General features: G+C 45.0%; 1 protein-coding gene across 1 annotated transcript; it reads left to right on the top strand.

Annotated features, from left to right (window-relative positions):
• Window positions 1-1,898: 1,898 nt before the first annotated feature.
• MED4 (mediator complex subunit 4) lies at window positions 1,899-19,968 on the top strand. Its single transcript, XM_066586083.1, has 7 exons — window positions 1,899-1,999; window positions 3,192-3,258; window positions 5,159-5,329; window positions 6,790-6,847; window positions 9,924-10,010; window positions 11,536-11,667; window positions 18,979-19,968. The coding sequence occupies exons 1-7, from the start codon at window positions 1,929-1,931 to the stop codon at window positions 19,149-19,151; spliced, it is 759 nt and encodes a 252-aa protein (XP_066442180.1). The 5' UTR covers window positions 1,899-1,928; the 3' UTR covers window positions 19,152-19,968.
• The last annotated feature ends 5,989 nt before the right edge of the window (window positions 19,969-25,957 follow it).

Genomic DNA, 25,957 nt, shown 5'->3' on the forward strand with positions numbered 1-25,957 from the left:
GTGAACGGAGGAATGCAGACGAGCGGGAGCGATCTCCAACCCACTCCGCCTCCATTTACTAGCGATCATCGCCCTCATGTAAAAGCAGAGAACTGATTCACTGTGACGACCTTTTAGGCAACAGATGGTCCCATGTAAAAAGGCCCTTAAGGGTTAATATACAGAAGTGCCTCTTTTTCATGTGTTTTTTTTAATATAGAAACTTTTTGGAAACCGCCTGAAAAAAACCCCAAAATTCCTAAGATCATGCTGTTCTGGACCCTAAAAATCGTCAGCGTAGTCCGCCGTATAAACATATCCTGAAAATGCATGAAATTCGCGGCAGCTTTACATGACCGCATACGCAAAAACGCTCACCCCAGTGCAATGTATTTGTGCACGTCTGTGAATAGGGCTGTATTTTTTGCGCATGCAGGGACGGTTTACACGCGTGTGACACACCCTTCCCATGGACTAAAAGGCTGCCTAATGAAGTCAAGATGTGTTATTTTTTCTGCATTTTGCGCAGTTTTTCACGCTATACCCTTCCGTATTTGCACAACTTCCATAGATTTCTATGGGAGGCCTTTGCTATTCTAGATGCAGAAAGGTAGAGCAGGTCCTACTTTTTTCCGTGTGCGCCAAACATGCACACAAAAAATCTGGTGCATATACAATCGTGTGAAGCCGCCCAAATAAGCTAGAAAACCTGTGTGCGGGCTCCTGCACACGTGCGGATGTTTAGATACGCTCGTGAGAGCATAACGTGATTACGCTGTGGATGGATTGCTATCACGTGTTCCCGTGAGTGTATTCGCGCTGCCTACTGTACTCTTCTGCGCTGCCAGGTCTGTTCACACCCGTGCCGCAGACTAATTAATCCCCAGAGTTAGCAAATAATACCACAAAATTGGACTGTTAATGAGGGATCCTGCACACGAGCGTATGCTTGAGTACGCTGGCGAGAAAATGACATGATCACGCTTTGTAAGGAGCGCAATCACATGCTTTTGCGCACGTGCCCGCATATTTTGCTGTGTGCCGCCAGGCCCATTCACATCAGCGCAGGAGACACTTTATTGAACGCAAATCCGCACAAAAATAGTTGCAGGTCATGAAATTCTCAATTTGAGGCCGGCTGCAAATGGATGTGCGTTGCGGAATCTGGGACGGGCGTTCAACCCTGGATTCCGCAGCAAATAGCGTCCATAACATGCTATCGAAAAGCGTTTTTTTCCTGCACACGAGTGGAAATCAATAGCAATTTTCCCATCATGGAGGAAATATCGCGGCATGCTCTATTTTTGTGCGCACAGACATCAACGGAAGCCGTCCGACATTGCGGATAGGTCGAGGGATCCGCGTCATCACCTAGCAACGGCGGGGAAACAATGATGATTTAAAAACAGAAAAAAACAGTACTGCGGATTTTCGACGGCGTTTTGCTTCGACCATTTGCAGTACAGAAGAGGAAAGAATATGACAGGTACGTGCGGACGTCGGCCGGGCACAGTCGCATTCCGGTGCAGGACCTGGATTCCGACCCATTCGTGTGACCCATTCCGGCTTAAGGGAACCCATTGAAATCAATGGGTTCTATTGTCTGCCATTTGTGCGTCCGCAAAATCGCCCGTGTGCATGAGCCCTGAGCGTCGGGTGAGCGAATACGCGTAACGTGTTTCCCGTATTTTTGCCCCGATGGAAATCTCCATGCCAAAACATTGAATGTAAAAGGACCCTAAAATCAATGGGATGTAGACCGCGGGAACAACAACACCCTCAGGACAACACAGCCGCCACTCTAGTTCTATCTAGTGCTATATAGCGGGACGGCCAGCAGGTGGCGCTGCCGGCAAACGTGTCAGTTGTTGTGAGCGCTCGTCCTCTCTCTCCCCCAGCTCGGCGAGTCGGCTGCTTGCCGCGCTGCATGCTGGGAGCGCAGAGCAGTGATGGCCGCCGCGGAGAAGAGCACGAAGGTGAAGTTACAGTCCGTGCTGGATGATTTGGAGGTTCTGTCCAGGTAATGGCGTCTGTCCTGTAGGCTGCTGCTTCCATACATGCACCGTGCACTGCAGAGGAGGTATATGGGAGCCCTTGTGCATGTGTGAACACAGTGTTTCTGCGCGCATCAGTGTATCTTTACTGTTTGTGTCCGCGAGACGTTCATTTGCGCGCGACAAAGATGAACCGATTGGAATGGCTGATTAGTCTTGGGGAGTTCCAGATGTTTTCTTTTTTCCTGCCCAGTTACGCAGTGTTCCACGCATCTCCTTGCGTGTTGCGCTCGCATCTGCGCACCCACACTGACTTCCGTGGTGTGCAAACACGCAGAAAAATAGAGCATGTTTGCGCGTGCAAAATACGGAAATGTGAGCGGACCAATTTGAAATCACTGGGTTCTATTCTCCGCATATTGCGTGTGCAGATATGTCTGTGGAAGCGATCTAAAACACGCGTCTGCTGTTACTTCTTTTTAGTTATTGCTTCGCAGTGATATGCGACTTCAAAATATGCGTCTGCGGGCGCGGATCTGTATTTGGACATCTATCCACACCTAAAAACCGAGAGTTCCAGGCGTATTTTGACGCAGATTTTTTTTCCCGCCCCGTTATTCTGCATGAACATTCCGTAACAATCATTCAATACTCCGAAAACTCATTTATTTCATGGTCTGTTCATCACCGCAGGCGGACGTACACATTAAGGCGCAATCACTCCGCAGTTCCTGTTTATTTCCGTTGTTTCGGCTCCGTCCTTGGAGTCAGACAGCGGAAATACCCGCACCACCGGATCAGGCACATTCTGCATCGAATGGACCCCGTTGACTCTTATGGGGTCTATTGGGCTTCTGGCATTTTCAATGCTGCATTATTGCCCCTGGGATTTTATGCCAGATCTGCGCCGGAGACGCCGTACGGAACGTCTGATGCAGATGTGAACCCAGGCGTAGGGCTCATGCCCACAGGTGGATGCGTCAAACCCGTTTTGTAACTGTACGCTCAGCCGGCTCTGCTTCAGAGCAGGGATGCGTATGAAAACGATGCCCATACGCAATTTATCATATACAGCCTATACATATGCACGGGGCTCCTGCTGTGTGGTACATAGACAAATAGAGCATTCTGCGGTTTATTTCTCGTGTATCGATACGCAGTGTTTACACGCCGATGTGTGTGGATTAATGAAAGTCTCTTCTCTAAAATGTCTTTCAGAGAGCTGATAGAACTGTTGGCGCTTTCAAGGAGTCAGAAATTAAGTCAACCTGGAGAAGAAAGCCAAGTAAGTATTGAAAACATACGTAAGAAAAGAGAATCGCGAAGCATCTCCTTGATAGACAAAACCCACAATAAAATCCCAGAATGGGAGCTACTTCTCTGTTCTGGCAAATATGGAGGAGGACCAAGCAGGCTAGTCTCCTCTTGCTAAAAAAAGGTAAAGTCCCCTGGTGCAAAGACCGAGTCATGACCGACTCCTAGGGCGACGTCACATCGTGACGTTTTCTTGACAGACTGTTTTTGCAGGGTGGTTTGCTATTGCTTTCCCCAGTCATCTTTAGCCCCCAGCAAGCTGGGTACTTATTTTACTGACCTCAGAAGGATGGAAAGCTGAGTCAACCTTGAGCCGGTTACATGAACCATTCGGAGATTGAACTCACAACCTTCAGGTCGTGAGTGAGAGCATAAGACTGCATTTCTGCTGCCCTAACACTCTGCTCCTTACGAGGCTCTTTTAGTCTCCTCTTGAGCAGGGGTTTATTTTGTAAGATGACCCTTTTGAAATCTTTATCTACTGCAAAGGCCCAACAATCAATTGCTCATTCCCCAAATGCCAACACAATGCTTTTGCATAATAGCATGCTGTTAGCACAAGATAATGGTTGCATAGTAGCTGTAGGTTTACTGATAACATCACATTATTTGTATTACTGAGTTTACCCACAATGTACTTGTGTACTTTGAGAGCAAAGGCCCTGTTACACAGCACAATTGTTGTGCAAACAGCTCCTTAAGGCCCATTTACACGTAATGCTTATCACTCAAAATTCGTTCGATCGACCAAATTTTAGCGATTATCGTTACATATAAACGCGGGCATTGTTCACTTTTCGTTTAAACAACGATTTTAAGATGAACTTAAAATTCATTGTTCAGCTACCGGAGATAAAGCAGTTTGCATTTATCCCCAGTAGACCGCAGGCTCTTCTCTCCGCGGCGAGTCAGCGTGTTATATTTCAGTCCCGGAGGCCCATTTACATGCAAATGAAGATGCTAAAGTGTTAATGTGCATTAGTGTCCATTAACACTTTATGCCAAAAGATCGCTAAAAGTTTCAATCGTTTGAAAGATTATCTTTACGTGTAAATGGGCCTTTAGATTGAGCGGTTTGCACAATAATTGTGCAGTGAAGGAACGATCAGTGGTAAATCACTGATCAGTTCTGTCATGCAGACCTAAAAATCATCATTGGTCTGCCGCTGCTTTGGCCTGTGTGAACGGTCACTCATTCATTTATGAATTGCCTATTTACTGTGAATGCAGGCAGGCGGGACAAAATGATTGCCAGCCTTCATTCACTACTTTGGGAAAGCTTTAGCGCTTGACAGTCGTCCAGTGTACAAGGGGCTTAAGGGTACTTAAAAAATTGCTGAAACGAGATTTTCACGTGTAAATGTAGACCTGACAGGATACGCAGCGAGAAATCGCTCATTACTCACTCTGTTTCAGCTCACTGAAAGGAAACGATTAGTGAGCGACTTCTAGCAACTGTAAACGTACCCATAGGCTGGGTCCACACGGCTAATTTGCGGTGGGCATTCCACTGCAGATCAGCAGCAGAAAGCCTGCGTTCACAGCTGCACCATTTTGCTGCGGATTTTGAATGTGGTTTTATTGCGTATTCCTGTGCGGGATTCGCCCTTTTATTGAGAAGAGGTAAATTCCACAGTGGGAACGGTGATAAAATTGACGTGCTGCAGAATTCAATTCCGCATCACATGTCAATTTCCACATGGAATTTCTGTGCGGAGGGTCCCCATGGAAATTCTGCAGCAAATCCACTCCGTCTGAACCCCCCCCCCTTCTTCCCCAGGAATGAACAACCATTATTGTATAACTACAGCTAAAACTGGTCACGTTCTCTGATAAAGTTGTCACTGTGCCGTGTTTATTACCTCTCTCAGATTCTAGAATTACTAATTCAGAAGGATGCAGAGTTCCAGGAACTCATGAAGGTGGCTTTCAATCAGGGCAAGGTTCACCAAGAAATGCAGCTCTTGGAAAAGGAAGTTGAGAAAAGAGACAGTGATATCCAGCAGCTACAAAAACAGCTAAAGGAGGCCGAACACATCCTGGTAGGTGATCCCAAATGTGCATATCTCACACAGACTGAGATCCCTGTCTGTAGAAACATGTCCCAAACACTGAGGCAGAGGTTTTATGCATCCATATTCTTGCATGACTATTTCTGTACACGTTCTGTATTTTTTTGTAATTGGCAGGATTCTCATTCAGATCCCGTACCATGGCAATATTTTCCCCCTTTGAGTGAATAGAGCCTACATACAAATAGATTCATACTTATTTGGAATAAATAAATACATATATGCATTTTTATGGGACACTTGTCACCACGTATGAACACTGTAATGTTATGATGCTCATAGGGCAGGATCCATGGAGTCTGGGGATGATCTTCTTACACTTGCCTGTTCCCACACTGTCACCTGTGGAAGTGTGCGAGCAAGAACTTATTTTTGCAGGATGGGCACATGCACTCTCATAGAAATCAGTGTGTTCATGCACATAGCCGGCAGCGATGAATCCGCTGTGCACGCACGCACTTTGGCGCATATTTTACTAATGTTGTCTAATAGTGCAAACTTGCACTAGACAGTCTTAAAATGCGCTACATTTATTACAGGAGCTCTGTTGAATTTTAAGACCGTATAGTCTAACTTTCATATTGCTTAGTTTACAACAAAAATTGTGCCAATTTTTGGAACTTTTTTCTGGTGTGTGGTGAATTTTGTGACACCTTTTTGGTCACACCTCTTTGTTGGACACAAGTGTAAAGGTCAAAAAAGATCTCTAAATGTGGCGCAAAGCATAGTAAATAAGCCCCATTGTTCTCACTGGGACTGCATGCACAACCTGCACAGATGTGTCAAATGTGCCAACTGCAATGGGTAACAGTGCGTGGATTGGAACCTGGGTAAGTAGAATAGGTACATGCCTGGGCATCTCAGGAACTGCCCCATGAGCACCATAACTTAGTTTATAGTGCTCATAGGTAGTGAGTTACTAGTGCTCTGCGGCTATTGGCTGAAGCTGCAGTTAACAGATTTCCTGCTCTTCCTCCCCTCTGCATTCAATCTGCATATAGTACTGTTGGTACTGAGAGCTCGCTATTCTTTCAGGTCCAAATGCAGGGTGGAAGCTGCTAAAATGCAGAAAAGCTCCCACTGTTAATAGCCCTTCATATAGAGTGCATGCGCTATACTATGTCTCTAGAAATAAACTGTGTAGTCTGCTAATGCAGTGATATTGTCATCTGTGTATCCCCTACTTACTTGGACGGGTTTAGAAAAAGTGGGGACGGAAGTGGTTGGTAATGTGATAGCTGACTGAGTATACAAAATTTTGGCACCATACAAGTCTGTATAGGATCTGAAGTACCGTGTCTGTTATGTTCACTGGAAAAACCAATTATTGCAACAAAAGGATGCTGTATACACTGGAAGACTAACTTTGTCATAAGCAAAATTTCAGTTTGCGAACTTTGATTATTAACAAGATATTTTTTATTCTTTAGGCAACAGCAGTTTACCAGGCAAAAGAAAAACTGAAGTCCATTGACAAAGCAAGAAAAGGTCAGTTTACAACTATGGCAGATGTAACTTGGAAACTGTCTTTTACAGAGAAACTGATGTTATATGTGCCCCTTATCTTGAACTAGGCCGAGCTCACTTGGGTGTTTTTATCAATTACATTGCGTTACACAGTTCCGCTCACATTAGTGTGTTGGAATTGCCTAATATGCAAGTGCAAAAAAAGTAGCATGTTTTATTTTGCCACGTGTAAGCGCACAATAGAGCCCATTGTCCCCTACAGGCGCGTATATACACGCACCCATATGCAATTAGATTGCATATGGGTGGTGTATATATGCCATTGCGAAGTGAGGGCACTGGAAATATAAACAAAAATAGGTGGACTGCGCATGACTGTGTGCGTGAGATACGTTGTCATGCACAGTACAAATTCACTGCCATACGCAGCAGTAGGCTGTGCCACCACCGGCTCCACAGCGGTAAAATACTGCGGGACTTGTGCCACGTTTTACGCTTATGGATGTGTGAGCCCAATCTTTCATGGGTTTTCTGGAACTTCGTGTAGGCTATCCGTATCAGAACTGTGGGGGTCCATTACCCAGCATTGCCACCGATTAGCTGATTGAAAAAGCTGTGGAATCTCAAATTATTATTATTTTTTTTTATCAGACACTTACTGTACATTTAGTATCGGCTGTGCCTGTTCCCATAGTTACGTTGTCATTCTTATAGTTCTTGGAAAACCTCTTTAATATGGGGAGGTTTGACAATTGGGGCAAAGGCACACTGCCAGAATGTGAAACTCACATTATGCTACTCGCATGAGCATCATATAATGGAATCTCCTATGTGTTATGGCAGTTTCCATGGTGAGAACAAATGGGTGCACATACACACAAGCCCAATATTTATCAAGTTTACCAAAAGAAGTGATAAAAGTAGATATACCTCCAAGATATCCCCATGAGTAAGATTAAAAAAAATACAAGTGAGATGTACAAATAGCATATCGGCAAAATACGGAAAAGCAAAACAATATTATACTTTGTACGCATCCCAGTGGGTATGTGGCAAATCAGTCTGGGGAGAGGAGTCGATGGTCATCTGCCCTAGAGGTCAAGAGTAGACTTTAACACTATTCCATGGTGGACTCGCCCCTGTCTTTGTCTGCAGTGAACTTCTAAACCAAGGATGGCGCTACATGAGATTTCTACAAAGTTATCCAATCGGCTGCGTTATACTTATTAAGTCAAGTGTTGCAAGGCAAAGTTTTAAACCAGCTTAGCCTGCAGATCCCAAACAGGTGCACAAATCCATTAACATCATAATTCGGCCTGTGCTCGGTGTAAGATGGGCTTTCCAAGCTGTGAGTGTATGTTGAATACCTCTTTCTGTTTGTGAATTTAAAGGCATAAAATCCTTCCATAGACGCCCTGATGGAACGTCTTGAGTGGAGATGAGGACACAGCCTAATGTGTGTGTTTCACATTCTTGTTTTGCAAATGACTGATGGAATAAACCTCTACAGCGCCACCTATTGCACTTGTAACTTCCCTGTAAATCAATATCCAACCTGTTAACCCCTTCCCGCTGCAGGGCGTAAGTTTACGTCCTGGCAGCCTGGTACTTCCCGCAACAGGACGTAAACTTACGTCCTGGAGATAGCGCGGGATCACATATGATCCCGCGCTATCCCGCAGCGGGAGCCGGCTGTCAGTCACAGTCGGAGATGCGCCCCCGCTGTTAACCCCTTCCCTGCTGCGATCTAAGTAGATTGCGGCAGGGAAAGAGTTCACAGAGGGAGCGCGGCTCCCTCTGTGTCTCCGGCCGGACCTCGCGATGTCATCGCGAGAGCCCGGCCTGTCACCATGGCAACAGGACGCCAGACACTGGCGTCCTGTATTGCCTATACCTATAATCGCTGTACAAGCGATAAGGCATGGCAGAGCAGTAGCTCTGCCATGCCTTATACCAGCGATCATCAGGGCAGTGGTTAAAGTCCCTCAGAGGGACACAAACAGTGTAAAAAAACCCCCAAAGATTAAAAAAAGAATTAAAAAAAATGTAAGAGTAAAAAAAAACATTTTTTAATGCTTTTTCTCAGATTAGCATAAAAAAAGGTAAAAAAAGATAAAATCCCACATATTTGGTATTGTCGCGTCCGTAACGACACGTACAATAAGTTGCACATGCTTTTGACTGTGCACGGAAAAAAACGCTAAAAAACTGAGGCAAAATGCTAATTTTTAACATTTTGCCTCACTAAAAACGCAATAAAAGTGATCAAAAAAGCCGTATGTACCCCAAAATGGAAGCAATAAAATCTACAGCTCGTCTCGCAAAAAATAAGCCCTCATAGAGCTCTGTACATCAAAAAATAAAAAAGTTACAGGACTTTGAATGCAGCAATTTAGAAAAAAAAAAAAAAGATTACCCAGAAAAAGGGTTTTTATTGCAGAAAAGTGGGAAAACCTAAAAAAAAATGTAAGAATTTTGGTATCGTTGTAACCGTACCAGCCCGCAGAAAAAATGGAATGTCTCATTTATGCTGCATGATTAACGCTGTAAAAAAAAAAAAAAAAAAAAAAAAAATCTATGGCAGAATTGATGCGTTTTCTCTCCCTGCTATCATTAAAAAAAAAAAAAAAAAAAGGTTTACAATATAGTCTATGTACCCAAAAGTGGCACCGATAAAAACTACAGTTCGCCACGCAAAAAACAAGCCCTCATACGGCCGCGTCCACGGAAAAATAAAAAAGTTATGACTTTTGATAAACGGAGAAGAAAATCCGCCAAAAATTGTTGCATCCTTAAGCCCAAAATAGGCCATGTCATGAAGGGGTTAACCGGTATTACAATATGACTAGAAATGTAAGCCAAACCAGAATATTCATGTACACACTATTCCAATAGGTGGCAATGTGGGGGATTATTCAATCACTCATTTGCATGGCATCTTTCCAGGGGTCTTGCTTGGCCTGTATAAGACTCCCTACACTCTGTGGTCCTGGGGAAGATACATTAACCCCTTCCCCAATATATTGCTCTATATTTCTATTAGAATATGTATTGCATTTTAAAGTTTCTTTTACACATTGTGTCTTGTCATGTGAAGGTTCTATCTCATCTGAAGAATTGATCAAGTATGCCCATCGGATTAGCGCAAGTAATGCAGTGTGCGCTCCTTTGACATGGGTTCCAGGTAACTCTATTCTTGTTTATTCATCTTCATTATGTAGAATGAACACAAACGTTTTTGATTTCTGATTTCATAAAAATGAGTTAATATTGTCAGTAATAAAAGTTTTCTCTATGGAAAAGGAGTCCCTCGGGGTCTCCAAGCCCCCTCTATGATCTAAAACTATGGTGAACACAGCCTGCTGTGTATCACATGTACTCTACATCTTCACTGCAAGGAAAATGTATGGACAGATGCTGCTTCTGAAACTTGACCCCTATTTAAAGGTTACTTGAGTTTTAAGTTCTGTTTACCCTAATTTGCTGCTGTTTGCACCATTTCATGTCTATAAGATAATAATAATTTTTATTTGTATAGCGCAAACTTATTCGCAGCGCTTTTTTAATGTGGTCTCCCTAATTTTCTGCTGCCCTGATGTTTGTAATCCACTTTCAGGGAGGGAGCATGTAGCAAGCCTGTCATTCTGTTAGTAGTTCACTGACCTGTAATTCCTTTCCCTCATTTCCCATGCTGAATTGTACGGTCTCTGGTCCAATCAGCAGGGAGGCAGTATCTAAATGTCCACCCTTCTGATTTCCCACGACAATTTAGGCCAAATAATAAACCTAATATAAGGTGTATACCAACAGACATCCTCCCAGAAGAGGCAGAGCTTGTGGAGATAGTTATCTCAGTGTCTACAGATCTGTCAGCCTGCAGCCTGTGAATGCATGTGAGTGCCCCTGTGAACATAACTCCTACCTGTATCCTTGTTACCACAAAGCTCTGCACCTAATGACAGCTAGCAGATTGCAGAGAAGCTGGGAGGAACCTCCTAGTAGCAGCCGCTTCAAATTTGATTTACTGTGACAAAGCGGCAAAATTTAAAGCAAGCATATTACAGAAATGATGGGAATAACAAGCTAGTGGAGAAGCAGAAGTTGTCTGACAAGTTAGTGCCCCTATTACATGGAATAATTATCATTGAAAAATAGTTTAAAAGAGCGAAAATAAACAATGGTTCCGTGTAAACGCAGCCAACAATAGAAAGATGAATGATAATTCGTTCTCTCAGCGTTCATTTCATGCAAGCGTGAAAACTGTTGGCTCGCTTACGACTCGTTCTGTGTAAATACTAATCGTTCAGTCGTTCTCATTCGCTGGTGCAGTGAATGACTTGGTGAACAGGCCAACTATTTATCTGCCTCTATAAACAAGCTGAACGAGCAAACTGACATCATGCACTCGTTCGAACGATAACTCGTTAGGTGTAAAAGCATCTTTAATCTTGGTCCAGACACAAAGCGGCTTCCGTGGTTGTGACAACATCTCCAAAGTTAGCTTCACAGATTGGTTTTCCCCTTTTATCACGCTCCAGGATCACTTGATTGGCCCAAAACTACATCAATTTGCAAAACTTGTTTGTCGGAACATACCCTGAAACTTGCATATTGTTGCAGCAGAATCTTCATTGTTGACACTTGGTCGCCGTCTTGGGTTAGCTACAAATCTATCCTTGTATCACAGTAGTATTTTCCTTGTTTTTTAGGAGATCCTCGTCGGCCGTACCCCACAGATCTTGAAATGAGGAGTGGCTTGTTGGGACAGATGAGTAACCTCCCTACGAATGGTGTCAATGGTCATTTACCAGGGGATGCCTTGGCAGCTGGTAGACTTCCAGGTATTTGTCATCATTTTTTTTTTTTTTTTTGCGCAAAACTGAGTGCGTTACTTGCTCTGTGAACCCTTTGAATGGGGCTACATGGTTTGTGGAAATAGTTTCATACATTCACATAATGCAGTAAGTCTGTGTGATCTTAACCCCTTAACGACCGCCCCATCGGGAAACTACGTCCTCAGAAAGTGGGCCTTAATCCTAGAGGACGTAGTTTTATGCATCCTCTTTGGATTGATGCCCACTGGCCGGAGGACGTGACAGCTCCATGCTGTCGGTGCCCGCAGGTAGCCGACAGCATGGAGCTGTCATCCCAGGATGCGGGCAGTCCCCCCCCCCGGTATTGCGATCGGCGCTATAAAATGAATAGCGCCGATCGCAAAAAAGTAAATAAAACAGTGTAAAAAAAGTAGTAATTCAGCTGCTATGATGGATCGGATCCATCACGGCAGCTGAAAATACTCACACGGCTTGTCGGCGGTGTCCCCCGGAGATCTGGTCCTCCCGGACCCGCCGGCGGCCTTCTGTGCATGCGCGCCAGACGATGACGTCACGCGCACGCGCAGAAGCCCGGGTGTCCTGGGCAAATTTAAAATCTCCTGGCTCCCGGCTCCTGAAGGTAGCCAGGAACCAGGAGGTGTTACCGGGGACCACTGTGAGCGGTCCCCGGGCCCGCGATCACCGCTATCCATTGCGATAGCGGTGATCGCGAAAAAGTTAAAAAAGTAAAACAAAAGTAAAGTTTCACCTCCCCTCATGGATCGGATCCATGAGGAGAGGTGAAGATACTCACCCCCGGTCCTCTGCGATGTCCCGATGTCTCGGGACCCGAAATCCCCGTCTGCGCATGCGCGCCCGATGATTGACATCGGGCGCGTGCACAGAGGGGCTCGAGCCCCGGAGAATTCAAAATTGCTCTGCTCCTGGCTGCCATGTGTAGCCAAGAGCAGAGGGATGTCACCAAGGACATGATCACTGTCATCCAATGGATGACAGTGATCATGTAAAGTAAAAAAAAAAGTGCAAAAAGTTAAAAAAAAAAAAAAAAAAAGGGGGTAAAAGGTAAAAAAAAAAAAAAAGTGCAAAAAGTTAAAAAAACCTTGCGTTTCATCTCCCCCCACGGATCATATCCGTGAGGGAGGATGAAATGACATACCTAAGGCCTGCGGATTTATCCGCGGACCTCACCCCAGCTTCTACGCACGTGCCCTTCGCCAATGTGGCAGGCGCATGCGCAAAAGCGGTGGTTTTTTTAAAATCTCCCTGCTCCTGGCTACAAAACTTAGCCGAGAGCCTGGAGATTTCACGGAGAGCCGCGGTGAGCGGTTCCTGATCACGTGTTCGCCGTTAACCAAAGAATAATGGCGATCACGTAAAAGTTAAAAAAAGGGGAAGGTTCATCTCCCCTCACCGATGCGATCGGTGAGAGGAGATAAAACTTTTTACCGGAGGCCTCCATATTTGCACCCCGACGCAATCTTCTTCCGTGAACTTTCCCGTATTCTGCGCATGCGACCGCCGGCAAAACACCGCACACATGCGCAGGAGTCGGGGAGCCCAGGAAACTTAATATCTCTTGTTGGTCGCCGAGAGCCTGGAGCAGTGACGGGTGGCCTCATTCAGCGGTCCCCGATCACGTGATAAAAAGGTAGCGATCTACCTTTGGCCGGTCTCACATGACCGGATAGGAATTACGGATTCCGCATGCGTTTGATTAGCGGTAATACGCAGATCAATCACATTGGATTACACAATTCTGCTCATATTAGCGGGTTGGAACTGCGTAATCCACTCGCAGAAAAGAGAACGCAGCAGGTTCTATTTTACCGCGGATATCAGCAACATAGAGCCCATTGTGCTCCATGGTCGCGGATATACCCGCAGCCCATACGCAACTACGTTGTATACGGGCTGCGGGTACCTGCGTCATCGCTAAGCGACGGTGCGGGAAATACAAACAACAACAACAAAAAAATGTACTGCGCATGACCGCCTGTGTAAGTACGCAGTTATGCGCAGTACATTATGCGGCTGTACGCAGGGTCACAGCCGGGATCCACCTACGGCTGCGTGAGCCCGGCATTATTCAGACCGCTACCTGTAATACGCAATTTACAAGAAGCCCCGGGAACGCTCGCCTTCCTGCAGTTCCAGGAGCACCTTGTTGAGCGCCTTCTGTGTGAGACCGCCGCACCTCATCAAGCTTACGGAGACTTACAGAGCGCCACTTTTTACACCCCATACCCACCACTGAGGTCAAAAAATGACCCCCAAAAAGCATGAGAGGAGGGGGGATACCCGATTTTATTGCCCTATGTGCCAATCCCAACCAGCCTCCATAATTACCCGTCTTTGGAAATACCACACAGTTCACATTATTACTTTTATCTAAGATTTGGGGAACGCCGAAAAGGGCGTGGAGGGGGGGGGGGTTTAGGGAGTCAATTTTTATTCCGTACAAATGAGCAATGGGGCCTGGAATGTATTCAGTTGTGCCCTGCAATCCAACGGGTGTTCCCTCCATTACAGGCCTTGCCATGTTTCCTGTAAGTAGATTAGGGCCACAATGGGTATGTTTTTGAACACGGGACAAACGGGGGGATCCATTTGGGGGTGAAGGTCTTCATTCCTATGTACACTGTACAAAAAAACCTGTTTTTAAATTGACAAAATTGCCAAAAAAAGGAAAATCGTAATTTTTTCCTTCTGCTTTGCTGAAATTTATTCAAATACTGTGGGGTCAAAATACGCAGTACACTCCTAGATGAATTCGTTAAGGGGTCTAGTTTTTAAAATGGGGTCATTTGTGGGGGTTCTCTATCGTTTTGGACGCTCAATGGCTCAATAAGTGGGCAATGGGGCCTGGAATTTAATCCGTTGTACCCTAAAATCCAACGGGTGCTCCTTCCATTATAGGCCTAGCCATGCGTCCTTTAAGTAGATTAGGGCCACAAGGGGTATGGTTCTGAACACGGGACAAACAGGGGTATCAATTTTGGGGTGAAAGTCTTCATTCCTATGTGTGCCGTACAAAAAAAACTGTTTTTAAATTGATACAACTGCCAAAAAAATGAAAATTGTAATTTTTTTCCTACTGCTTTGCTTAGATTTATTCAAAAATTGTAGGGTAAAAATACACAGTACACCCCTAGATAAATTCGTTAGGGGGTCTAGTTTTCAAAATGGGATCATTTGTTGGGGTTCTCTGTCGTTTTGGCCACTCAAGGGCTCTACAAGTGGGCAATGGGGCCTAAATCACCTTCATGCTAAATTTCTGTTCTGAAAGCCACCGACTACTCCTTTCATTTTGGGCCCCGTTGTGCATGCAGACAAAAGATTAGGGCCACAATGGGTATGTCTCTGAACACGGGAGAAACAGGGGTATCCACTTTGGGGTGCAAGTCTTCATTCATGTGTGTGCTGTACCAAAAAAGCAGTTTTTAAAACGACAGAATTGCCAAAAAAACGAAAATCACTATTTTTTCCTTTTGCTTTGCTTCAATTCATTCAAAAACTGTGGAAACAAAATGGTCAGTACACCCCTAGATAAATTCGTTAAGGGGTCTAGTTTTCAAAATGGGGTCACTTGTGGGGGTTCTCTTTGATTTTGGCCGCTCAAGAGCTCTACAAATGTGCTATGGGGCCTAAAATGCCTTCAAGGAAAATTTATGTTCTGAAAGCCACCGACTACTCCTTTCGTTTTGGGCCCCATTGTGCATCCAGACATGAGATTAGGGCCACAATGGGTATGTCTCTGAACACGGGAGAAACAGGGGTATCCATTTTGGGGTGAAAGGCTTCATTCATGCGTGTGCTGTACAAAAAAAGCTGTTTTTAAAATGACAGAATTGACAAAAAAAACGAAAATCACACTTTTTTCCTTTTGCTTGGCTTGAATTCATTCAAAAACTGTGGGGTCAAAATGGTCAGTACACCCCTAGATAAATTCGTTAAGGGGTCTAGTTTTCAAAATGGGGTCACTTGTGGGGGTTCTCTTTGGTTTGGGCCACTCGAGCTCTACAAAAGTGCTATGGGGCCTAAAACGCCTTCAAGCAAAATTTATGTTCTGAAAGACACCGACTACTCCATTTCATTTTGGGCCCCGTTGTGCATCCAGACATAAGATAAGGGCCACAATGGGTATGTCTCTGAACACGGGAGAAACAGGGGTATCCATTTTGGTGTGTAAATCCTCATTTTCATGGGCTCTATAGGAAAAAAATATGTCTTTAAAATGACATATTTGCAAAAATATGAAATTTTATTTTTTCTCCCCTAAATTGAACTAATTCCTGAAAAAAACTGGTGGGGTCAAAATACTCATGACCCCCCTCAGTGAATACACTAAGGAGTGTAGTTTTTAAAATGGGGTCATTTGTGGGGGTATCTATTATTCTGACACTTATGAGCCTCTGCAAACTTGCCTTGGTGCAGGAAAACAAAGTGCTCCTCAAAATGCTGAAAAGTAATGTTAAATTTGTACGTCCTCTAAATGGTTAAAAAAAACACAAGTTTTTCAAGTGTGCATTCAGAATAAAGTAAACAGATGGAAATACATATCTTATCAAAAATTACACAGTATGTTTGGACATATTTGAGATATTACGGTTGAAAATGTGAAAAAAATGACAATTTTTTCAAAAGTTTTCCAATATTGGTACTTTTAATAAATATACACAAATAATATCGGTCTCTTTTTCCAATCTAAATGAAGTACAACATGTGGCGAAAAAACAATGTCAGAATCACTGGGATATGTAAAGCCTTTACGGAGTTATGCCACGTTGAACTACGCATGTCAGATTTCCAAAATTTGGCTCCGTCACTAAGGCGCAAACAGGCTTCGTCACTAAGGGGTTAAAGGGGTTGTCCGGTTACTATATGAAATTTTAATGACAGATGTTACATGGGTGAGGACAACAAGTCTAACAAGTACTTGCCAATCCGGAGTCCCGTGATCCAGTTTTGCAGCCTCGTGGTTCTTCTGGTCTTTATTGTGAAACAGACACCATGTGACTGCTGCAGCCAATCACAGGCTGTAACATCACCGCTCTGACTACCTGACATCTCCACTCACATTCTGGGTGCCGTGATGCTAGGCGTTAAAGGCTGCGGCCTCTGATTGGCTACATCAGTCATGGGGTGTCCATTTAACCACAAAGATTGAGAGGACTGTGGGGCTGCACGCACTGCATTGCCGGGGCTGAGGACGGGCAAGTACTGCTGTATTCATTGTCCTTAACCATTTACACCTGTCATTAAAATTTCATACAGTAACCGGACAACCCCTTTTAAAATCACACAGACTTTGCATTGTGTGAAGGTAAGAAACCATTTCAACTTGCTAGTTTTATAAGGTGTACTTTTTAACCCTTTCCAATCCACTGTCTGACGTCTTCAGACATTCTGATAGAAGGCTGTACAGCTCCGATGTCAGAAGACGTCCAGCAGGGTATTCTTACTGTATATTACGGGCTGCTTTGTTGTCGGGGCCTCTCTAGCATGTCCCATACCGCAGTACTGGCTCTAGCCTGCAGATGGCGCCATTGTATAATCGCAAAAAGAGAGAACCCCCTAGGAAACCCTGAATCCAAAATTGGATTGCAAAGGGTTAATAGCGACATTTTGATCAGTTTCCATTTCCGTTTTTTTTCACCAATTTTTTTCTTTGTATTTTTTTCCCTTCATGACGTGCATTGTTCGAGTTAAATAATGTACTAACGTTTAACTTTCTTTTCTTATTTTCTTCATTACGAATGCAGTGATACCATATGTGCTTTCTTTTTTTTTTTTCTTTTTTTTTTTTAAACTTGCATTAAAAAGGTGGGGTTTTGACGTTATATTTTTTTTTTATGCTTTGAATTTTTCTTTTTGTCCCACTAGGGGACTTGAATATCATCCTATTTTATCATTTTTCTAATATACTACTATGCTTCAGTATAGCAGTGTAAGGCCTCATGTCCACGGGGAAAATCAGGCCCGCTCCGGATTCTCCATAGAGAATCCGGAGCGGGTCCCTCCTGCCCCGCGGACATGAGCGCTGAAAATGAGAATAAATAAGAATAAACTCACCTCTCGCCCGCTCCGGATCTTCTTTTCACCGCGGCGTCATCTTCTCTGCGTCGCAGCCAGATCTTCTTTCTTCAGCCCGGCGGATGCGCAGGGCACGTCACGTGCCCCGCGCATGCGCCGGCCCGAAGAAAAAAGATCCGTCCGCGACGGAGAGAAGAGGAAGCCGCGGCGAAGGGAAGAACCGGAGCGGGTGAGTAAAATCCGATTTTTGTCTCCCGCGGATCCGGACGGCTTCCATAGGCTTCAATAGAAGCCTGCAGGAGCCGTCCCTGCGGGAGACCCGCACGAAAATGGAGCATGGTCCAGATTTTTTCATGCTCCATTTTAAAAAAAAATCACTTTTATTGACCATCCGTGGGTATTTATCTACCCGCGGGTGGTCTATGCATCCCTACGGGATGCGGATCCGTGGGCGGGAGAAGAGTTAAAATCCGCTGCGGATTTTAATTCTTCTTTTGCCCGTGGACATGAGGCCTAAGCCCAGTGTTTCTCAACTCCAGTCTTCAGGAACCCCCAACAGGTCAGGTTTTCAGGATTTCCTCAGTATTGCACAGGTGAAGTAATTATTGTCTGTATCTGACATTGCAACCAGTGTTCTTACCTTAGGATATCCTGAAACCTTTTGGGGGTCCCTGAGGACCGGAGCTGAAGCACTGCATTAGCCTATGAAACCCAGCCTGAGGCTGAGCCTCATAAACAACTGTAGCTGGCAGATACAGAGGCCATATTCAAGCCTTCAGGTCACATCGTGGCGATCTGATGGGGCTGAGAGGTAGCATTCTCCCTCTGTCAGCATTTTACATGCCGCAGTCGCACTGACTGCGGCATTTAAAGGATTAAACAGCTGGGATCTGTCCGTGCTGTTAGAGCAGGTGCCAGGCTGTTGTCCAACAACCAAGCACCTGCTTCCCGTGCCTGGCTTCTGATGCAGGACCATCAAAAGACAGCGCATCAGAATAAATCCCCTTAACGGCCGCCGTCAAAAGGCATATGGGCAGTCATTAAGGGGTTAATGCTATTTAAATGAACGTTTCGGAATACAATGTTAAAATCTTAACTTACAGCATAAAATTTAAGGCTAGCTGTAGCTTACAAAGACCTTCATAAAAGGAAAGCATGAGAGGGTGGGTTGTGAATAATGATTAGTTAATTTACTAAGTAATAAAAGTCCCTTCTAGGTAGTGATGAATGTAACACTTGTAAGGTTCTAGATTTGAGCTTTTTTTGTCTTTTTCTGTTTTTTAGATGTCCTGGCTCCACAATATCCATGGCAGTCGAATGATATTTCTATGAATATGCTACCTCCAAACCACAGCAATGACTTCTTAATGGAATCCTTAGGGCCCAACAAAGAGAATGAAGATGATGTGGAAGTAATGTCAACAGATTCCTCCAGTAGTAGCAGTGACTCTGACTAATCGCTAATTGCAGTAAACAGTGACATTTATTGCCTGACCCTTAAAGAGGAGCATGGAAGCCCAGCATCCCTTATGTGATGACGCGTCTACCTTATTTATCTAGGGCCTAACTGAAGATTTGTCTAGCCTCATCCGTAAACCATATCATTGGCCTATACATACAGTTGTGTGTTTGGTGATAAAGGGGTCGTATCACTTCTGCAGTTTGGAATGTCAATAATGATAAATTTGCATAGTATGAGCAGATATGTGAAACCCCTCCTACATTACAGAAGATCTTAAGGCCCCTGCACACGGGGCAACCTGTCGGGCACAGATGCCCAGCAGATCATGCCAGCGATAATCCATTCCTTTTTCACAGGAATGAGCATCAGTAGTGAATGGAGACGGAGTGGGCCGTGGATCGTTCTGGCCCTCCTGCTTACATTCCTAGTAAGCAGGCAGCCGTTCATAAGTGAATGACTGCCTGTTTGCACGGGCCGATCTGGCGCTCAGTTTTATGCATGCAGAAACTGAACGAGAAGCGAACAAATTGTTTGTTCAGTCAGGGCATACGTTTTCATTGAACGATAATCGTTTAGATTCCTGCTGGATGTGGGAATCCGAATGATTAATCGGCCCATAGAAAACGGCCCTTCCCCACTATATTTTTTGCATCTGTGGTGCCACTATTTGCATGTTCATGTGTATGTATATATGGTTTTTGTTCAGACATGGAGTATGCATATCCTAAAGTTTACGTAAGATAATGCTAGTTATTTCATACCCTTTTCTATTGTAAGAGTATAGTAGAATAAATGGTTATTTTCACTAAAAAGCTTTTTGGGCTTTTTAATTTTCCCTTGCTTTATATTTAAGTTACTTGGGTCGGGTATAGGAAACCTGTCGGGGCCCCAGGCACTACTGTATAGTTGCACCTAACAGACTTGTGTGGAGCTCACATCGGACAGCATATGGACACCAATCTGTGTGCTGGTACTGTCCGATGTACATGGACTAGTAATTATTAGGAAATTATAGTAGCAGTTTTTCTGTGCTACATGGTACATGCATTATGATCCCCACACATCACACACAAACACCTCCATCCTGACCCCACAGATTACACACACAGCTCTATTACAGCCATCTTGACTGCACACATTACACACACAGCTCTATTACATGCATCCTAACACCACACATTACACACACAGCTGTAGTACATGCATCTTGATTCCCACACATACCACACACAGCCCTACTACATGCATGCTCACCAAACACATTACACACACCACATTACACACAGCTCTGCTACATTATACATCCATTTACGTCCATCCTGACCCCACACCTCACACACAGTACATGACGCACACAGCTCTGCTTCATCCTGATTCACACACAGCTCTGCTATTCCACACATCACCAGACTCCTGGATGCAATGTTCACCCTTGGTCATGTGATTCCTGACTCCTCTCACACAGGTGATCACATGACGGTAACATCACAGGTCCTGGTAGTAGCTGCTGTTGGTTTATCGAGTATACAGTACTTTCTACCAAACTACACAATGGCTCCTCCCACAGCAGTGACGTCACCACAGGTCTTTCAGCCCATCGGATCTCTGAGGTGACGGTAGATCGGTGTCTTCTGTCTGGACTGCTGAGTTGTGTCTGAGATAATAGCAGCTTAGTTGTATTCTCATTTTGCTTTTTCTGTCCAAGAGCCCTAACGTTGTTGTTCTTCTGTCTGTCAGGTCTGGGTTTTTATATATGTTGTAGGACCTTTGATGACGTTACCAGCATGAGCATGCAAAGCACTCACATACTAACTGACAAGTGGGTGTTAGTAGTTTGGTTTGCCACTCTTGCGTGTATTTGTATATCGTATTTCTCATCTGTGAAATGGGAGGACAGGAATAGGAGATGCTATGAGTTTTCTTGGTCCACGTGAAAAAAACTGTCCATGTGTATAGCCTCGTAGGCAATGTGCTGTCTGTGGAATTACATGGACAACGCATGGCCTGAAAATTGAGTAGTATTCACCTAGCCATAATGACAAACATGCAGATTTCAGTGGTCTGTCACTGCTACTGATCTCTTTAGCTGTTTTAGAAACGTTATTGTAGGAAATGCGCAACAGGAGTATAGTACTGCTCATTAAAGGGGTTGTCCAGTTGTAAACTATTGATGGCCTACAGGCAAAAAACCCATTCACTTTAATTGGAACTTGGTTTGTAATGCCAAACCTGAACACAGCTGTTTGCTTCCTGCAGGTGGGCATTCAGGCTCTAGTACCCTGTTGGGCTGCCTCTAGCTTGTATACAAGATGTGTTACAGGTGGGCATGGAGGCTCTAGTACCCTGTTGGGCCCACCTCTAGCTTGGATACAAGATGTGATATAGGTGGGCATAGAGGCTCTAGTACCCTGTTGGACCGCCTCTAGCTTGGATACAAGATATGATATAGGTGGGCATGGAGGCCCTAGTACTATGTTGGGCCCACCTCTAGTTTGAATACAAGATATGATATAGGTGGGCATGGAGGCTCTAGTACCCTGTTGTACCACCTCTAGCTTGGATACAAGATGTGATACAGGCGGGCATGGAGACTCTAGTACCCTGTTGGGCCAACCTCTAGCTTGTATACAAGATGTGATACGGGCGGGCATGGAGGCCCTAGTACCCTGTTGTACAGCCTCTAGCTTAGATACAAGATGTGATATGGGAGAGCAAGGAGGCTCTAGTACCCTGTTGTACCACCTCTAGCTTGGATACAAGATGTGATACAGGTGGGTATGGAGGCTCTAGTACCCTGTTGGGCCAACCTCTAGCTTGTATACAAGATGTGATACGGGCGGGCATGGAGGCCCTAGTACCCTGTTGTACAGCCTCTAGCTTAGATACAAGATGTGATATGGGAGGGCAAGGAGGCTCTAGTACCCTGTTGTACCACCTCTAGCTTGGATACAAGATGTGATACAGGTGGGTATGGAGGCTCTAGTACCCTGTTGTGCCACCTCTAGCTTGGATACAAGATACGATATAGGTGGGCATGGAGGCTCTAGTACCCTGTTGTACCGACTTTAGCTTGGATACAAGATATGATACGGGTGGGGCATGGGGGCTCTAGTACCCTGTTATGGATTGGTACTAATATACCTAATGAATATCTGCCCCCTTCCTGATTAAAAGGTTCAAGGCCTGTGCATGCACGGAAGAAGCACACGCTGACACACCTGCTGTTCAGCTGAATGACTGACAGTTTTTTTCTAATCAAGCTGCATGGGGTTTATAGAGAGCGCATAGTTAATACGTCATAAAGTACGAATGTGTAGCTGATTGGTGATTGTCTTGTATGGCTTCCCTCACAGGCGTTTTTGTACAGCGTTTAGCGCTGCACTAAATGCTGTACAAGGCTCCCATTCATTTCAATGGGGCTGCTCACACAAGGCTGAAAAGTGTTTCCAACACTGCGTTTTGAAAGCATTCTATTCTTGGCTATTTTCAGCTATGTCTTCCATTGAAATGAATGGGCTGTGGTTTCAGCACTGCTGAAAACGCGGCAAAACTTTGTACTGTGTTTTATAGTGTTTAAACGCAGATTGCTATGCCAGTAAGTCTGGGGAAAACAGTTTACAGCCTCCTTGCCTATGTTTTCAGCTGCCAAAACGCACACCAACTCTGCTGAAAACGCAGCGTTTTTGCAAACGCCTGTGTGAGGGAGGCCTATGGGTCTGTCTCCAAGAGCGGACGTCCTTATTTTGGAATTTCTGGACAAGGGAGTCGCCATATTGAGTAGACAGTGGAAAGGGGGTGAAGAGGGATTTAGTCAGCACTTTCAGACAGGCAGCTGTGTTAGTAGTGAGGAAAAGAAACACATTTGCAATAAACATTTTACATAGTTTATTCTAATCCATTACACTGCCTGCAGCTTGGATACAAGATTTGATGCGCGTGAGCATGGAGGCACTAGTACCGTTTTTACTGCCTCTAGCTTGCATACAAGATGGGATACAGGTGGGCATGGTGCCTCTAGTACCCTGTTGGGCTGCCTCTAGCTTAGATGTAAGATGTGACACGGGTGGGCATGGAGTCTCTAGTACCCTGTTGTACCGCCTCTAGCTTGGATACAAGATGTGATACAGGCGGGCATGGAGGTTGTAGTACCCTGTTGTACTGCCTCTAGCTTGGATACAAGATGTGATATGGGCGGGCATGGAGGCTCTAGTACCCTGTTGTACCGACTCTAGCTTGAATACAAGATGTGAAAGGGGTGGGCATGGAGGCTATAGTACCATGTTGTGCCACCTCTAGCTTGGATACAAGATATGATATGGGTGGGCATGGAGGCTCTAGTACCATGTTGTGCCACGTCTAGATTGGATACAAGATGGGATACAGGTGGGCATGGTGCCTCTAGTACCCTGTTGTACCGCCTCTAGTTTGGATACAAGATGTGATACAGGTGGGCATGGAGGCTATAGTACCCTGTTGTAACACCTCTAGCTTGGATACAAGATGTGAAACAGGTGGGCATGGAGGCTCTAGTACCCTGTTGTACTGCCTCTAGTTTGGATACAAGATGTGATACAGGTGGGCATGTAGGTTGTAGTACCCTGTTGTAACACCTCTAGCTTGGATACAAGATGTGAAACAGGTGGGCATGGAGGCATACAGATTCCATATGGTATCATGTACCATATCGATCCACAATTACAGTAACAGCCTGTAGATCATGCAAACTCGTAGGCTGAAATTGATGTGCCAGATAGTCCCATATATGTTCTGTTGGTGATAAATCGGGTGCCCAGGCAGCCCTGAAAAGTTTGACAATGTTGTGGAGGCTCCTGTGGCCCCCTTGTGTCTGCGCCTGAGCATTACCCTGCTGGAAAATGCCTCTTGGAAGCCATCATGAGAGGCACACACGTGGTTGCAGGATGTTCTGAACCTATTACTGAGCTGTCATTGTTCCTTGTCCCATTACTAGGGGTGAACGACTGTCATATGTGATAGCTCCCCAGACCATCACACCAGCAGGGGGCAGTGTGCCGCTTCACAGCAAAGGTAGGATTGAGGTGCTCACCCAAGATCTCCAGGCACGAACACTGCCGTTGTCCGAGCCCAAACTAAACCTGGCTTTGTTGCTGGAGACAGCCTCTTTCCGCTCCACAGCAGTCCAGTTTTGTCATTCAAGACACCACTGCAAACTGAGGTGACGGTAAGTGGGTGTCAAAGGCAGTACACGTAATGGGTGCCGTGAGACCAAATGTCCTCTAGGCAGGCACCTTCAAATGGTTCAGACAAACACAGGCCTGTAACGATGTTGCCACCTGTCTCTGGATGGCAGACAGCAGAAGGGTTGGAGTTACTTGTTGGATGATCCTCTACTGGTGGTCTGTGGAGGGCGCTGTGAGCCTAGTTGCCGTGTGTGTGTGTGCGCGCCCCTATACATCTACTGGTCCCAGCACCTAACAGTCTGGTCAGAACGCCCCAACTTGCGGGCAATTTGCTGATATGACCATACAGCTTCCCCCATTCCACTAACGCGCCCCTCTCAAACAAGGTGAAATCTCCTCTCCGTGTCGTAGAGGTGTCTAGTGGTCAACAAGCTCTATACCAGCGCGGAAAGAAGTCCCTACAAACAAGGAGCCTCAGAGCTTTTTTTAAACGTACATCTATTCATGCCACAGCTGCTAACCTGGTGTCACACGGGTGTGTGTGCAATGGGCATTGTGTTTACAAATGCATGTGTGTTTTACTGTACTCTAGTGCATGTAAATCATGCACATTTGCGCACGCGAACCCCCCCCCCCCAAAAAAAAACTAGCGACTATGCCTCTGTTCACTAAAAAAAAAAGGGAAATTAGTGGAATTGGTACAATATATTCTCTTTCCCTGCGCAAATCAGAGAATGCTGTGTATTTTGCACCAACAATGCACGCGCAAAATACACTTATGTGAACGAATTTCTAGAATAATAATAATCTTTATTTGTATAGCGCCAACATATTCCGCAGCGCTTACATAGACAGGGGGAATACAGAAAGACAAAATACAAACATTACAGAACCACGGTTAGTAATCAGTTGATGGAAACAATAGGGGTGAGGGTCCTGCTCCAAAGAGCTTACGTACTACAAGTAATGGGGTGATACAGAAGGTAGAGGGGCTGGAGATGTGCACTGTATGGCGAAGCGTCAGCGATGTTATACACATAGACAATGGTCAGACATTTAGCCGTGTGACGGCAGAATCGGTGTGACTGCAGGAGCGGTTTATGATGGCTAGCAGGGATTGCAGTCAGTAGGTCAGGGAGCATGTTATCAGGCGGAGTGAATGGATTCACTGCGTATTACAGGTGCAAAATAAGCAGCGCAAATGTTCCTGTGAATCCATTCTTAATCATCTGCACAGCTGCCGGCAAAGAGTCGTCTTTTGCCTGGGGAACCAAGGATGGGATTAGAGATGAGCGAGCATGCTCGTTTAAACCTGATGCTTAATCGCAGGGGCGCTCGGTCGAGTAATCAGTTACTCGAAAATATCAATGCTCGATCAAGCGTCAGGCTTAAACGAGCATGCTCGCTCATCCCTAGCTGGGATATATAGAAGTGAAACACACCTGACCAGTGTATGTCCTTTTATATTACTTATATACAGCACCTTCATACTCTGCAGTGCTGTACACACGTATTAATCACTGTGGTTTTTGAATCCACTTCTGGCAAATAGCTCTAAGAAACTGTATAAAACGGTGTCTGCATGGGCCGGCTCACTAGTAAGAGGCCTCAGCGGGCACGAATGGCACGTGATCACTGCCGT

Source organism: Eleutherodactylus coqui, chromosome 1, assembly GCF_035609145.1.
Source record: "Eleutherodactylus coqui strain aEleCoq1 chromosome 1, aEleCoq1.hap1, whole genome shotgun sequence".
NCBI lineage: Eukaryota > Metazoa > Chordata > Amphibia > Anura > Eleutherodactylidae > Eleutherodactylus > Eleutherodactylus coqui.

Bases quoted from the DNA above. Each gene is read 5' to 3' on its own strand.
- MED4 (XM_066586083.1), top strand. From the start codon at position 1,929: ATGGCCGCCGCGGAGAAGAGCACGAAGGTGAAGTTACAGTCCGTGCTG. The intron at 10,011-11,535 runs GTAACTCTATTC...CTTGTTTTTTAG, and splicing joins TCCTTTGACATGGGTTCCAG to GAGATCCTCGTCGGCCGTAC. The intron at 11,668-18,978 runs GTATTTGTCATC...TCTGTTTTTTAG, and splicing joins GGCAGCTGGTAGACTTCCAG to ATGTCCTGGCTCCACAATAT.